Source organism: Hyperoodon ampullatus, assembly GCF_949752795.1.
Source record: "Hyperoodon ampullatus genome assembly, chromosome: 14".
Classification (NCBI taxonomy): domain Eukaryota; kingdom Metazoa; phylum Chordata; class Mammalia; order Artiodactyla; family Ziphiidae; genus Hyperoodon; species Hyperoodon ampullatus.
In genome coordinates, this window is record NC_136927.1 from 24281967 (window position 1) to 24297425 (window position 15459).

Genomic DNA, 15459 nt, shown 5'->3' on the forward strand with positions numbered 1-15459 from the left:
TATAAAAGCCCTCCTATCCCTGGCAGAGTCTCAAAATGGTTCATCCCGTCTCTTCGGTGGATACTAAAATCTTTCACTGTTGCCCTGTAGGCCGACATTCTCTTCCTGCATCCCTGTACCCTAAACTCTGATGCTCTGTGGTGGCTCCAGCATGATATGGACTGACATCGGCATGGTTTTGGTCTATGTAATGACTTACTGAAGGCATTCATGTGATTTTTTTCAAGGTCTTTTTCTGTCCATAAACGATTTTTTTCCCTTACCACCTACTTTAATCTAGCTGAGAAGTCTTGATAGTTTAATGGGTTTTGTTACAAATTCACAAAATAATCTCTCAGTTTCCTGAAGTGATAAAGGTATAGCTGTTTTTACTCACTCTTCCAGCTCTCAGGCAAATAGAAACTGCAGACATATACAGGGTTTGGTCAAAGATCAAAGCGTAGTGGCTCAAAAGTATTCTTTACTACTTATAATCAGCAAGTCATTCTAGGCAGAATTCTTCTCTATTCCATAGCTTTATGGTGATAATTAACTAAAATAAAAACATGGAACTAAACACATAGTAAATGTATAATAAATATTATTATCATATATTATACTCTTATTATAGTCTACTTGTTGATAAGAACAAGAACATTGGATTTCAATCATGACTTTAACTCTACTTCCTGTGAATGATAACAAGCCACTTAACCTCTATTTGGCCGCCCTGAAACACTTTACTAGCTCTCCCTGACAGCACAGTGAAGTCCAAATTCCTTTGCATAGTGCATAAGGCTCTTGACAATATGAGTCTTGAGTTTCCATTCTCATACCACACTGACATACCATCAAAACCCCATCAAGCACTTTAAACTGTAAATCTCATGCTGCTTCATATTGTGACACTTCATATGCCATTCTTCACTTAAAATGCCTTTTCACCACTCCTTTTCAAAATACTTAGTCATTAAGACTTACTTAAAATACTCTGTGAAATTCTCTCAGAATCCTCTATTCAGTTACTACTTATAATATGCTCACATATTGTTCCAATATATATTTATATTTTAGTACCTATGTTGCTCTGGGCTTATACATTTACTGTTCAGATTCTTACTGCAGTTAAGGTTTTCACTAAAAGGCAGAAGTTTTGTCTTGCTCTCTCTGTAATCTCAGCAACTGGTGCTGCTTTTAGCCCAAAATCAGTCCCCAAACACTGGTAGAAAAATAAGTAAATGAACAAAATACATTAATTCCAGGCCTCAAAACTCTCATTTGTAAAATTAAAAAGTTATGGTTAATGATCATCTATGTAAGCTCTATGATGTTATTATTCATAAATAATTTTATTTATTAAAAAAAGGGAGGATAGAATGAGGGAACACATCCTTGCCATGGAGTCCTGAGGGAAAACAAGGGTGGGCTTTCTGTCTCAGGAGCATCTTAGGGTGCTAATTCATACAAGGATTTATTAAGCAACAGCTGTGTGCTTCCTTCTCTGAAACCCATGGCATGTCATCAATACATGTGTTCTCTTTACCCTTGGTTTACAATATTTGTTTACCCAGCTTACTTCTGCTTATGTTCCATAAGCTCCTTGAGCACAGGGCCTATTCTCTTATTGATTATATTCCCCACAGCAGCTGGAACCCAGTAGGTGTTCAATAATGACTGTTGAATGTATGGATTCCAGATACAGGGCAGGAGCCTGAAGAAAGATGCAAAGTGTTGGATATTCAGTGAGGCCCCTGGCCACCCACTGGACAGATATTCAGAGGATCCATGTTCTCTCCATCATGTGTCCTGCGGCTGAAGATAGGTTGAAGGGGCCCAGAGGAAAAGAAGCCAGTGGATGTTGAGATGTGGGATTTGGCTGTCACAGTGTAAAAGGAAATGTCCCCATTCTTGTAGTTCAGGAAGATGCCCACATGCCTGGGGGGCTCCCTCATGTGGGTGGAGGGAAAGCTGGACGCCTGGCAGTCATTTTACTTCATCATCATTTCTACCCAATAACCATTCTCTGGTGAGAGAGCCATATTCTCCTTGCTGCTCATGGCTGCCTTGCAGACACCCAGGACCCACCCTGTCTTGTCTCCCACCTTCACTTCTCAGTAATGGCAGCTAGAGAGCAAACTCAGAGAGCCCAGCGCAATGATTCAGCTATAGAGTCTTTCTGGACTAGCAGGTAGATGGTCCCACTTTTTTTTCCAAGTCTCACACTCTTCAAGTCATCAGAGAAGATGAAAGATGAGGTTGGGGTGGGCAGCTTCTGCTTCCAGAATCACATTAACTGCAGAGAGAATTAGAATTCCTAGCTTGAGGTCCATGGGCAACATCCCCACAGGGTTCTCCCCATATCCAAGAAACGTGGACAGGGTTGTTCTTCTGGAATACACCGGGGGACAGCACAGGGACCCAGCAGGCCAAGTCTACTTGCCTCAGGGTGCCTGATCACCAGTCAGTTCTGGAACTACAGAGAAAAGGAGATGGGGAAAATCCTGAGCATTCCCATTCAAAGGGCTAAATCTACCCTGGTCCCCACAACAAGGAAAGACAGTGACTCCCTCTCCCTGCTCAGGACTCAGCTTCCTCTGCTTGGATATTACCCCATTCCTTTCTGGTACCCAGGCCTGCCTTGGATACTCTGTGCTCTGGTGAGTTGACAGTCAGTGACCCTGGCACAGAACCTGTGAGGACTTGTCATGACTTTGCTCCCACCTTTGTTACAGGTGTTTTCTCTTTTCTAAATTATTCCCAGAAATCAACAACACAAGGGAAAATTGCAGTAATCCCTGGCCAACACATACTACCACCACTGGACTCACCGTTGAACATTTCCATTTCTGAACGCAGGGTTTCTAAAAGGAGAAGGAGTTTGAGTTAGGTTCCCGGATAGGGACAGATCTGGGAGGGGCTGAAGGCAGAGTCAGAAAGGCCGTGGGGGATGGAGAAGGGACACCAGGGGGCTCCAGGCTACGTGGCTCTCAGGGAGGAGGTGAGCAGGCGCCCCCCATCTTCCCACAAGCCCACCTACCCAAGAAGTGCCTCATGCGCTTCTCCACAAACTCTGATTTCTGGTAGAGCAGGTGGATCTTTTCTTTCACCTCTGGAGGGGTGGCCCACAGCTCAGGGACAGTCACCTTCTTGGCCCTAGAGACAAAAGGTTGTTGGCCAAAGAGGACTGGAGCATGGGGGTATCCCAGGGCCTCATGAGCTGGAAGGAAGGTGCAGCCTCCACAGGGCACACCAGTCCAGCCTTGGCTTCGCAAAGAAAGTTCTCCCTGGGCTTCAAGTTCTAAACACTGGTCCTCAACTCTGGCCATGGATTGGCATCACCTGGGGGAGTTTTAAAGACCACTGGTATCAAAATCACAGTGAGTTTTGATAATGGCCATAAAATGGTACTGATGTTGAAATGCTCAGCCCAGAATTACCTATGTCAAATTAATTACACTTCCCTGAGTCTTTTTCTTTCTATTGAAATAAAAATGATATTAAGTGAGAAAAATAAATACGAGATACCACTTCACAGCCATTAGGATGGCTACTATTTTAAAAAAATAAAAAGTAACAAGTGTTAGCAAGGATATGGAGAAATTGGAACCCTTGAGCATTGCTGGTGGGAACGTAAAATGGTGCAGACACCACAGGAGATAGTACTCTATTTCCTCAAAAACCTAAACATAGAATTACTGTATGATACAGCAATTCCACTTCTGGGGATATACCCAAAGGAAGTGAAAGCAGGACTCAAACAAATATAGGTATGCCGATATTCATAGCAGCATCATTCACAGTAGCCAAAAGGTAGAAGCAACCTAGTATCCACTGATGGATGAATAGATAAACAAAATGTATATACACATGATAGAATATTATTCAGCCTTAAAAAGGAATGGAGGGCTTCCCTGGTGGCGCAGTGTTTGGGAGTCCGCCTGCCGATGCAGGGGACAAGGGTTCGTGCCCCGGTCTGGGAGGATCCCACATGCCGCGGAGTGGCTGGGCCCGTGAGCCATTGCTGCTGAGCCTGTGCGTCCGGAGCCTGCGCTCCGCAACGGGAGAGGCCACAACAGTGAGAGGCCCGCAAACCGCTAAAAAAAAAAAAAAAAAGAGGAATGGAATTCTGGCACATTCTACAACATGAATGAACCTTGAAGACATAATGCTAAGTGAGGTAGGTCAGACACAAAAACACAAATATTGTATGATTCCACTTATATGATGTAGTTAGAGTAGTCAGATTCATATAGACAGAGAGTAGAATGGTGGTTGCCAAGGGTTGGGGGAGGGGAGATTGGGGAGTTGTTTAATGGTATGGAGTTTCCATTTGGGAAGATGAGAAAATTCTGGGGATGGATCATGGTGATGGTTGCACAACAATGCGAATGTACTTAAAGCCACTGAACTGTACATTTTTAAACGGTAAATTTTGTTATGTATATTTTACCACCAAAAAAAAACTTTAAAAAATTGATGCCTGGGTTGTACTCCTGAAGATTCAGGTTTAATTTGTCTGCCGGGACCTGGATGTCAGGATTTTGTAAAGCTCCCCCAGGCGATTGGAAGGTCCAGCGTCTTCCCCTCCCCTCCCCTACTCTTCCCTCCCTTCCCCTGCCTGCTGGGCTTAGCAGATCCACTCCTGTAAAGTGCTTCCCTAGCTGTGGCCACAAGCACTCCTGCAGGAAGAGTTTTCATAAGGCGAATTGCATGGGACACAGTCTGTTAGGTGGGGTTTCTTATGAAGCCACCACCACACAACAGGCCATGTTCATTTGGTCCAGTCTTTGACCCCATGCTCCCCCTCCTGATTGTGCTCCCATTCTTGCTACACAAGTCCAGAAAGGCCTTCACCTTCGGAAGCTGCAGGAGATGGGAAGACCCAGGGAGGAGCCACAGGCCCCGGGTTGGGATCATCTCCCTCCTAGGTCTGCCTCCCCAAATGCTTCCTGCAGGACACCCAAGGGATCATCAGGGGACCTCTTGGTACCTGTGCAGGGTGACTCCGATGTCCTAGGAGAGAAAAGAGGGAAGTTCTCTATTACCAGTCTCATAGGGGCTGTGCTGACTCCTGGCCTCTCCTCCTGGGCCCCCAGCCCCACAGTGTCAGCAAAAATGGGGCACCTCTCCCCAGTTCTAATTCTAATCTGCTGAGGTGGCACCCCGGCTGGGGCCTGCACATAACTGTACCCAAACTCTGCTGATCTCTTCTGGGAGATGTCACGGGATCCCCTAGATACTGGGCCATCCTGGGCTCCTGAGAATTCATTGAAGGGGACTGGGCATTGTGGGTCACCAAGACCAAGTCCCACCCCCGACCCTAAGGGCCTCACCCACTGGCTTGGGCAGAGCTGATGGCAGTGCTGGGAGCCCATGTCACCCTACTGCGCACAGTGGATGGGGGAAGGCCAGGCCCAGCCACACTTACCTTCATAAGCTCCCATTCCGGCTGGCACTGCTTGGCCTCCAGCTCCCCAATCAGCTTGTCGAGAAGGGCGATGTCCCTTGTCACCCGGGTGCCATATGTCTCCCTGACTTGGCCAATGGTCTGGCCCAGCTCCTCAAGACAGGCCACAAAGAGCTGCTCTTGCTGCTCTAAAAACTGGCATAACTGCTCCAACTGGTACTGGATTCTCTGCTTCTGGGTTTCAGCTTGTTTCTGGGGAACAGAAGTCGGGGAGGTGTAGGGGCCTATGTGGTGAGGTAGACGTGTGTGCCCAGGGAACCCGCAGAAGCCCACCTCCTGGAGGTGGGTAAGAGCAGGCTTCCTCAGCCTCTTGCAGGCCTGAATTCCAGAGTAGGAGGCAAAATGGGCTGGAACCTTCCAGAACAGGTTGGCTTTTGGAAAATGCCCTAAAACCTGGTAAAATGCATTGAATTGTGTCCCCTCCAAAATGTATGTGTTACAAGTCCTAACCCCAGTACCTGAGAATATGATCTTATTTGGAAATAGGGTCATTGAGGATGCAATTAGTTAAGATGAGGTCGTGCTGGAGTGAGGTGGGCCACTGGAGTGGGGAAATTTGGACACAGATACACACACATGGAGAATGCCATGTAAAGAGACACAAGGGGAAGGGGACACCTAAAAGCTAAGGAGAGAGGGCTTGGAGCAGCCTTCCCTCACGGCCCTCAGAAGGAAGCAGCTCTGCCAACACCTTGTGTCCAGAACTGTGGGAGGCATACATTTCTGTGGTTCAAGCCACCCAGTTTATGGTACTTTGTTAGGGCAGCCCCAGAATACTAAGATAACTGGTGTCACATTCTTCCTTCCTTGAAAGGCAGCATGAGGATTGCATATGTCTGGAGTCATAAACAGACAAGGTCAGGACCACAAAGTCTCCAGGAGGGAGAGTTCTCTCCACTCCCCCACAGTCTCAGACTGCCCTGAAAGGGGTCAGTCACTCCATCTATTTGAACGCAAGTGAACTTGACTTCCAATATTCTTGCACACTGGCCAACCATGACCTCTTCTGCCGTCCTCTTTCTCATCATCACTAAAAAGCTTCTGTGGACATGTGAAGTGGCTCTATGGCATCTTTCCTTCCTCCAAGGAGGGAGAGGGCCCTTCAGATCTACTAGGACTGGACAGAAGAAATCTCATTTTTGGCTCAGAAGGACAGGATTAAGTCTTTAGTTCTTTTGAACCAAAAAAGTTTCTTCACCTTTTGTTGTTGCTGTTTTAAATATGGGCACATTCATTTATTAGCTAAACTGATACACACAATTAACAAAAAATACTAGTGGACAGAACTCTGGTGAAAATTCCAGAGAGCCCAGGGCCTCACAGGCTGCTTCATGGATGTTTGCCTGGATCCTGTTCCCCCGCCCGCTGTAGTCCCTTAGTCGACACATGAGAGTGGTTCTGATGTTGCTTGGTATTTTCTTGTAATTAAGGAGTAAGACTATAAACTCGATGTGTGTGGAAGCTCACTCCTTCCTCTGTGACATCAGCAACCCTGCTGAATCATGTCCTGGGTTTCGGGTGCGGAAGAGTGTTCTCTCAGTCTTTAGAATGCAGCACTGCAGACATGCACCTGTGCATCTGGTCTGCACAAGTCACACTTTCTCCAACACTTTCTAAGTCTAGACAATCAACAAAACAATCAACCAAGGCTGGGCTGTGGCATTTGCCATTTCTGTGGTGTTGATATTCCCACCGTGGCCAGTTTCAAGTTTCCAATGTGATGTTCCTAAACATGGAGTCTGGAACACTTCTTGTTGTTGATGGCAGTAACGTGGACTTTTTTTTTAAGAGGACAGGTCAGTTGTCTCATTCAATGGCCTATATTCTAAAATTCTGTAATTTTTCTCATGATTAAATTCAGGAGAAACATTTGGAGCAAGAATACCATAGACCTAATGCCATGTTCTTTCTAGCATACCCCACTGGGAGGCAAAGACTGTCCAGTTTGCCATCACCATTATAGTCCTACTAGGATTGATGCTTGGTTAAGGAAGTGTCTACCAGATATCGCTACTGTAAATATATATTATTTCCTTTATAATTCCTAAGTAATTTGGGGAGTGGTACTTTGAGAGTGTGTAAATATCCTGTTCTCTAACGATTTTCTCTAAAAATTTTAGTATCTGTTGCTGATCCCTGTCGGTGTCAGTTGTATAGTGGAAAATTTCTAATTCAATTATTCTTCTATACTTGTTTTATCTGGGTTTCTGCTGTAAAGAAGAGCTTTCCCAACCCTTTCCCTATGATTTAAAAAATTTCTTTTAATTATTGAAAAGAGGAGGAGAAGGCAAAGGCCTGAAAACAGCATCTCCTTTCCACAGAGCCTGTGTCACTGTATCTTAAGGGAAGGCTGAACCCTCTTGTCTCCCTGGGTTTCCCTGAGCAGCCCAGGCTGCTGCCTCACCCTCCTTGGGGAGGCACCCCTGACCTCTGCTCCATCCACAAGTTCCAAGCCACCTGGGATTATAGGTAAGGGTTTTCATTTTACTACAACTCAGAGTTTCCCAAAAGTCAGACACCTGGACCAATGCCACCCTCCTCCCATTCTGCCCTTTGTTATCTTTGCCTGTTTCCCACTGCAGTGTGGCGGGTCCCTGAAGAAGTTTGGAACTCAGAGTGGGAGACAGGATCCAACCAACAGAAATGCACCAGATAAATCAAGGCTCTGGGGGTAGGCTCCTTCACATGCAGGGAAAACAGGAGCAACTTAACGCATCCGAGTCTGGACAACAGCTTAACGGGAAGGCCACTAAGTTGTACTTATTGAGATCTGTGGCATTTCTTTAAAACCACAGTTTTAAAGAAAATGTCTACTTTAAGCATTTGAATTTTAAAAATCAACATGGTTTTTGTAAAAAAAAAAAAAAGTACAATAGACCACAACAACAATTATAAAAACAATACAGAGGAGTATTTAAAGTTGAAAAGTCTCTCCTCCCCTTTCCTCAATCCCATTCCTCAGCTACAGCCACTGGCATTCGTTTCTCTAAACCATTTTGTGGTGAGTCTAAGAAAGCATGACAGGGTCCTGGGAGATGCCACTTCTTGCTGGAGGTGGTTTCCCTCCCCAGGGACAAGCTCATCCTTTGACATCTGTTATTCCCTGCCCCCCAAGAGCAGGTGATTCTAACTATGTGATCGGCTCTGCTTCCCTGTGAACCAGTACAGGACCTCAGGGACCCCTGCTCACTCTCGGTTCCCTCCCTCCTGCAGGGGTGAATCCAGGCAAAGACTGGCCACAGACCACCCTAGCCTTACCAGGGAGTTTGCTGTCTTCTTATCCCCCTGAGATCTCTGCTCCTCTCCAGATTTTCTCAACTCCTTCAGACGCTCCAGCTGCTTCTGAATTTGTTCCTGGAAAAGAAGAGCACTTGTCAAAGCTTGAACTTGGCTCCTGCCATCTTGGTGCCAACTCTAGATGGGAAAACTTGCTTCAGGGAATAAAGCTGAGGGTGAGGCAGCCAAGAGCACAGGAGGAGGTACCCAGGAAAGAGGAAGAATGAATCCATCACACCAAAGGAAGCAGAGCCAAGAGGAAGTGAGAAAGATTTCTAATGACCTCTTGTGAGCACCTGGATTCAGCCATACCTAAAGCTAGACTCCCATAGACCTCTGAGCTACATGAACCAGTAAATCCCTCTTTGCTGGCTTACTTTGTATTGTGTTTGCCATTTACAGCCCAAAGATGCTGGCCAATGCACCAACTCCCAGGGTTTTGGGGGAAATGAAGCAAGCCCCGATGTGTTCAAGTGCCCAGCAGAGAAGGACCCCAATGCAGGAAGCCCTACTTTGTATTCCAGGGCGGCCTCCTCGATGGGGCGAACCCGGTGGCCTCGGTGCTCCTGACTCAGCCCGCAGATGAGGCAGATAGGTTCCCCGTGGTCCTCGCAGAAGAGCAGCTGGACCTGCTTCATGTGACGCTCACACTGTGGCAGGGATTTGGGGCTCAGGCTGGCCATCTGCAGGCCCTCCTGCCACTCGAGGCTTCCATGGCTCTTCCCCGGGAGCAAGTCCTGGCACCGAGGGCAGCTGGATGAGTGGCCGCGTGAAGCCTCAGGATCCCTAGAAGCAACGGAGCAGCTGCAGGAAACATGCACGCAGCTGCCACCAACCAGGTCTCCTTCCTGGGCACAGCGAAGAGGACACACAGCCTTGTCCTGCAGTCTCCCTGGGGACATAGCAGTGGAAAAATCTCATGAGTGACAAACCCAAGATGTTACCAAGGAATGCTGCAAATCACAGCTTAGCGAGAGTCCTTGCCTGGGATATGTACATTCTCGGTTAGACTGAGGCCCCTCCCTAGCTTGTCCTCCCCCGACTTCCCTCCAGCGAAGCAGCAAAGGAGCCACTGGGACTGAGGGCTAAGGGCTAGATCTCATACCAGTCCTGAGGATTGGAATTCTTGGGCATTTATCCTAAAGAAAGGCCTTTTGCTACAAATTCTATGCCTTCCTCCTGCACGTACACTGATACAGGTGATATAAAGACAGTAAGACATTCTGACTGGTGTTTGCCACTTAACCACCACCTAGACTGCTCATAACTTGAGTAGAGCTCCCAACGGATGGTGACTCGCTCATGGCCAGACCCCCAGCCCCTAGCAGAATCCCTGGCATGTGGTGAGCATTTGGGAAGTGTGTGTTGAATGAAGGAATGAATGGGCCACTGCTCACATCCAGATTCAGGAAGCATGAAGTGAAAGTAAAGAAGGGGACTTTACAAGGCTGAAGGGTATAGCCCACCGTGATGACCTACAGCTATGACCAGCTCTGCCCCAAGACCATAGCACAGCTTCATAAAGCAGAAATGACAGGAGATACAGGAGGAATAGAAATGCACTCAATTCATGAGTCCCCTCCTGCCTCGTCCTCTCGCAGGGTCCCAGGAATTCATATCACATCTTCAAGTGAGACTGCGAGCTCCCCAGTGACCATTTTCCCCTCCTTCCGTTGTGATAGCATTGATTGCTGTCCATATGGCTGCTCCCCGCCACCACCCAAAAAAAACCTACATTTCTTAGCCTCCCTTGCAGTTAGATGTGTTCATGTGACTCCAGACACACCTCACTTCATTGCACTTCACTTTATTGCCCTTCACAGACTCTTCATTTTTAACAAAATGAAGGTTTGTGGCAACTCTGTGTTGCCAGATGATGGTGAACATTTTTTAGCAATAAAGTTTTTTTTTTTGCAATAAAGTATATTTAAATTAAGGTAGGTACATTTTTCTTTTTAGACATAATGCTATTGCACACTTAATTTAGATGATAGTATAGTATAAACATATGCACCGGGAAGCCAGAAAATTCATGTGACTTGCTTTACTGCAATATTTGCTTTATTGCAGTGGTCTGGAACCAAACCCATGACGTGCCTGTACATTCTGGCCAAGAGGAAGTAAATGGAGGCATCACTAGCAGCATCTAGAAACTTCCGAAAACCTTCCCTAAGTGATACTATTCTCTTTTGTCCCTCCATCCTGCTGCCTGGAATGAGGATGCCACCATCTGAGACCACGAGCTTGAGAGCAAACTCCGTAGAGCAGAAAAGCAGCAGGAGCTTGGGTTCCTGACCATGGTGTACCACATTTGTCCTGGACCACCTGTGTGTCATTTACATGAAAGAGGAACAAACGTCTATCTTGTTTTAGTTATGTTATTTTGGCATTTCTGTCATTCACAACCCATCACCATCCTAATTTCTGCCTCTTTAGTAAAAGAGACCTAGGACTTTAGTCAACAGCTCCCTCCCTGCCCAGAGAGAGGCGAATAGCAGAATCGCAGCCCCATGACATACTGCCATGAGGTATTGTGAGAAGGTGATATTTGTACCCAATCTTTCTCAGATGTTCAACCTGGGGTCCATGAAGCCCTTGGGAATTCTAAAGAAGGACTTCAGAGTGTCTAAGAACTAACTAACTGAAATGTATGCAACATTTTATGAAAATGTGCAGATATGCATTTTTCAGGATTCAGAGCCTACATCAGATTCTCAAAGGGTGGAGGACCTCAAAGGGGACCCAGAGATCCAGTGAAATGAATACAGTGGGGATAAAAGCAGATTTGCAGGGGGAAACCTGCAAAGGTCATCATTCCTAAGGATGCCAGGTCTTCTGGATTCTGAGGTCCTTTCTTACCTGAAGATGGAGGGACTTCTGGATTTGAAGAATCATGGAGCACACCACCTACCACCTCCTCCAAGGTCTTAGAGGTCTTTGGAGCCTCAGTTCCACTCTTCTCTGCAGGTACTGTGGACTCTGGATGCTCCCAGATCTTCTTTCCAGCCAATGATACACTGGAAAGTGTATTCCTGAGTGCTCCCCCCTCCAGAGTCATGGCGTGTTCTGGATTCCTGGATCCTTTCTCTGCAGCCACAGTAGCCCCTGTGTTCAGAGTGGCTGCTGAGCCTGGATTCTCACTTCTCATTTTCTCTTGAAGCAGAAGAGTTTCTGGGTTGAGAGTTTCTGTCTCTCCTGGAGAAATGGTAAATTCAAGACTTTTGGGTCGCTTCTTTCCTGAAGGTAAATATGCTTCAGATATCTTAAATTCTCTCCTTCCCAGGGACCCAGCAAACGACCCACTGGAGAGTCCTTGGAGCCTTCCTGCAGAGCTGGCGTTCCTGCGCAGCCTGACCCCCACATTGCTCCCCTTCTCCCCCTGTGGCTTGCTGGGAAAGGGGCTTCTCTTGGAAGACAGAGTTGTGTTCCTGGCCCCTGGCTTGCCGTGCACATCCAGGCCCTCAGAGCCTTTCTGATCTCTCAGTTTGCCCAGAGGCTTCTTCTGGGGCCCCCTTCCAGCCTCGGGCTGGATGGATGGTGGGCAGCCAGCCCCATCACCACTTTGTCGCTGCTTGTCACCTTCCAGGCCATCTGGTATCTTCAGACTCTTGGGCTTAATCTCCCCAGAGGAACCAGACATTGCTGAACTGTCTGTGTCACTTTCTTTTACCTGACACCCTGAAAAGACAATGAGATGAAAAGGCATGAAAATGTCCAGTGCTCAGGTTCAAGGTTTGGGGGAAGGGAGAGAAGACAGAATCCCTTTGGAAATTAGAGAAGTTCAGGACATTCTAGACAACAGCAGTCAATTACCATTAAATAACATACTAATTAACTGCTATCTTATTTCTGAAATAGTGCTTTTCAAACTTTTTAGGCAGGAGAACTTGTTTCCAATATAAGGTCTTACATAGAATTCTTAATATATAAGTGAAAACCCTAGTTTATGGGTATACATTTGTGTGCAAATTACAGATCTACAAAACTCTTATCAGTCAATAAAGATTGGCACAAAAAATTGAAATCGGGGTTATGAAGGACAGTTAAAACTTCAGAAATTAATTTATTTGGGGTTTTCTCCCCCCTTTGGTTTCATGAAGTGAAGAAAATCCTAACACAGATAAGTGTAAATGGTAATTTTTTTAAAAAGACAGCTTGCCTGGAAATTTCAGAACAATGTTTAATTAAACAGAAATGACAGGAAGGGCTGAATTCCAAGGTCTCCATAAAAAAAAGTTCAAGCATGAACTGTCACACTGATGGCCTCCAATATTTTAAAATGTGGTTAATGACTCATTTTAATATGAATTTGTTAGTTTTGTAAGTTAAACAATTAATAAAATTTGAATCAAGTATTTGCTAACATTCTAAAGAATCCCTGAAATGTCTTCCTGGGATACAATTTGAAAACCACTACTTTAATAAAGAAATGAAAATAACCTATAATTAGTACCTTAATTTTTGGCTTGAAAAGCCCTTATTAAAATTAAAGTTGCTTAAAACACTTTGCTATTGGCTTTCTAGGAAAAATATGTTATGAAAACTGGCTCAAGAACTGGTAAGAAACCCTGAAGAGATGAATAACCAGATTTTAACATACAAAAAATTAATTTTAAAATTCTACTCATCAAAAAAAAATTCTACTCATCAAATTACACTAGACTCAGACTACAGTTTAGCTTTATCACTCTTTCAAAGAGCAGAGAATTTTTATGTTATGTAAACTCTTCTACCTCATAGAAGCACATGGAAAGCATTCCTAATGTATTCTTAAAGTCTAGAAATAGAAGAAAAATCCAAACATCGAAAAATAGTTTTTTAAACTGATCACAGATTAGCCCCTCCACCCCAAATCTCAAAAAAAGTCTTTAAAAGCAGAAATCAAATAGGCCACAGTCTTTGATCACAATGTAATAAAATCAGAAAGTTACGGCAAAAAAGTAGCAGAAGAAGGATAAGGAAGGAAAAAAGGAAAGAAAGATAAGATAAAAGGAAGAAAGGAAAAAGAGAGAGAAGGAAGGAGAGAAAGACAAAGAGGAAAGGAAGGAAGGAAAAGAAAAGGAGAAAGTCCTTTTAGAATTTTAAAATATCTTTGTAACGTGTTAGAGAAGAACTCAAAACTGAAATGAGGTGGATAACAATGAGATTACCCATCAACCCTCTTGACAGGAGTGGTTAGTTTCTTGCTCACCCAAAGATACTCATCTGTATGTAAGTGTTAATGACAAATGAAGTGAGGAATTCTCTACCAACAGGCATCCAGCTCCTGCCTTTCCTGATCTTGCCCCATAGTCAGAACCTCATGCTTCTGGGTTTTTTTAAAAAAAAGCCATTGAGAGCCTTAGCTTTACTCCAGCTTCCAAGACCAGAGAAGGGGAAAGGACTTGCTTGGCTGAAGTCACCGGGGTTGTTGCAGACCTCGGACTCCTAACCCCCAAGTCAGGACGCACTGGTCCGAACTGGTCCCTCTTGTACCTTCCACCCCACTCTGCAAACAGCCAGTAGTCACAGTGGGAGAGGAGGACGCGTGGGGCTGCTTACCTGGGCTGATTGCCCTGTTGAGCTCCTCTGCCAGAAGGTGCTGGTTGATGGCCCTCAGGACCTGCAGGGTCAGCCGCACGGCATCCTCCTCCCCATAGTGGGTGACCAGCAGAGTGGCCAGTTTCACTGGCTTGGCTGTCTGGAGTTGGCCCCGGGGAATCCGGGAGTGCTCCTTCTCCAGGCTGGTGTTCTGCAGCTTGAACTTGAACTTCTCAAAGTCATAGGGCACCAGCTCTTCCAGGGAGTACAGCAGATGGTCACTATGGGTCTTGGCCATGGCATTGACCAGGAGAGGCTGGAGGCAACTGTCTGGCTTCTGAGGGGAGAAACAGCTGTCTGTCCTGGAGCCCAGAGGGAGACTAATCAGCAGCTTGTGAAATAACGGAAAAGGCACAGGAAATGCTCTGTGTTTTGGTGGGAACTGAGACTAAGGCTGTGAGTATGTCATTGTTGGTTTGTGTTCTCTTTCTTACAGATTCAGAGGCCTTTCCAGCTGGGAGGACTCAATGCCTTGTCAGACACGTGGTCGTCAGCACCCCAGCTCTCACTGACTTGGGCTGGACTGCATAGTGGTGGATGAGTCTTTGAGGAAGGGTCTGGGATTGGATTCCAGATTCTGGATCTTTGGGCAGGCAGTCTGATGCTTCCCTCTCCCCTCCCAGGATACGGGGGTGGGAGTGGCGGGAACAGAGCTCCTGGTCCCATGCTGGATAGAACCATGATGAGGGTCAGCCCCTCTGGCCAACTGCTCTCCTCCAGACTCTTGGGGTTTTATTGACCCTCTGGAGCCAATGACGGGGTGGGGGGCAGCAAATACAGCCCTGCAAGCTCTGCCCCTCCCTGCCCAAGAAGGCAGGTGAGGCCAGAAGGGCACCACCAGGAGACAAGTCCTGGGGTCGCCCCTGTTGACGTAGTTCCAGTTGTCTGGTTCTTCCAGCAACACGAAGGCCTCGAAACGCCACGCCTGGGACCACCATCCTGATTTATTTGTCCCAGCGCTAACTCTGCCGTTCCTTCCTGGGAGCAGACTCCGGAGGGAGGGTGTCATGCATGCATGTGTACTGACCACATGTTCTGGACCAGGATGCTGGAGAAACAAGGGTGAAAAAGGCATAGGCGTTCTTAGGGCTTGCAGCCCAGTATGGGGCCCCAGCGGTGGCTCCAAAGCTAATGGAGTTTGTATTGGGGGAGCTGAC

At 46.3% G+C, this 15459-nt stretch overlaps 1 protein-coding gene and 1 pseudogene across 2 annotated transcripts; both read right to left on the bottom strand.

The window, feature by feature from the left end:
- Positions 1-1718: 1718 nt before the first annotated feature.
- On the bottom strand, positions 1719-2318 carry LOC307063019 (pyrin-like; annotated as a pseudogene). The gene has a single exon. The product of its transcript is annotated as a pyrin-like (transcript).
- Positions 2319-2420: 102 nt separating this feature from the next.
- MEFV (MEFV innate immunity regulator, pyrin) lies at positions 2421-14540 on the bottom strand (the record flags this gene model as incomplete). Its single annotated transcript, XM_079718986.1, has 9 exons — positions 2421-2452; positions 2808-2840; positions 3017-3132; positions 4970-4992; positions 5408-5638; positions 8705-8800; positions 9235-9614; positions 11522-12400; positions 14264-14540. The coding sequence occupies 9 exons, from the start codon at positions 14538-14540 to the stop codon at positions 2421-2423; spliced, it is 2067 nt and encodes a 688-aa protein (XP_079575112.1).
- Positions 14541-15459: the final 919 nt, after the last annotated feature.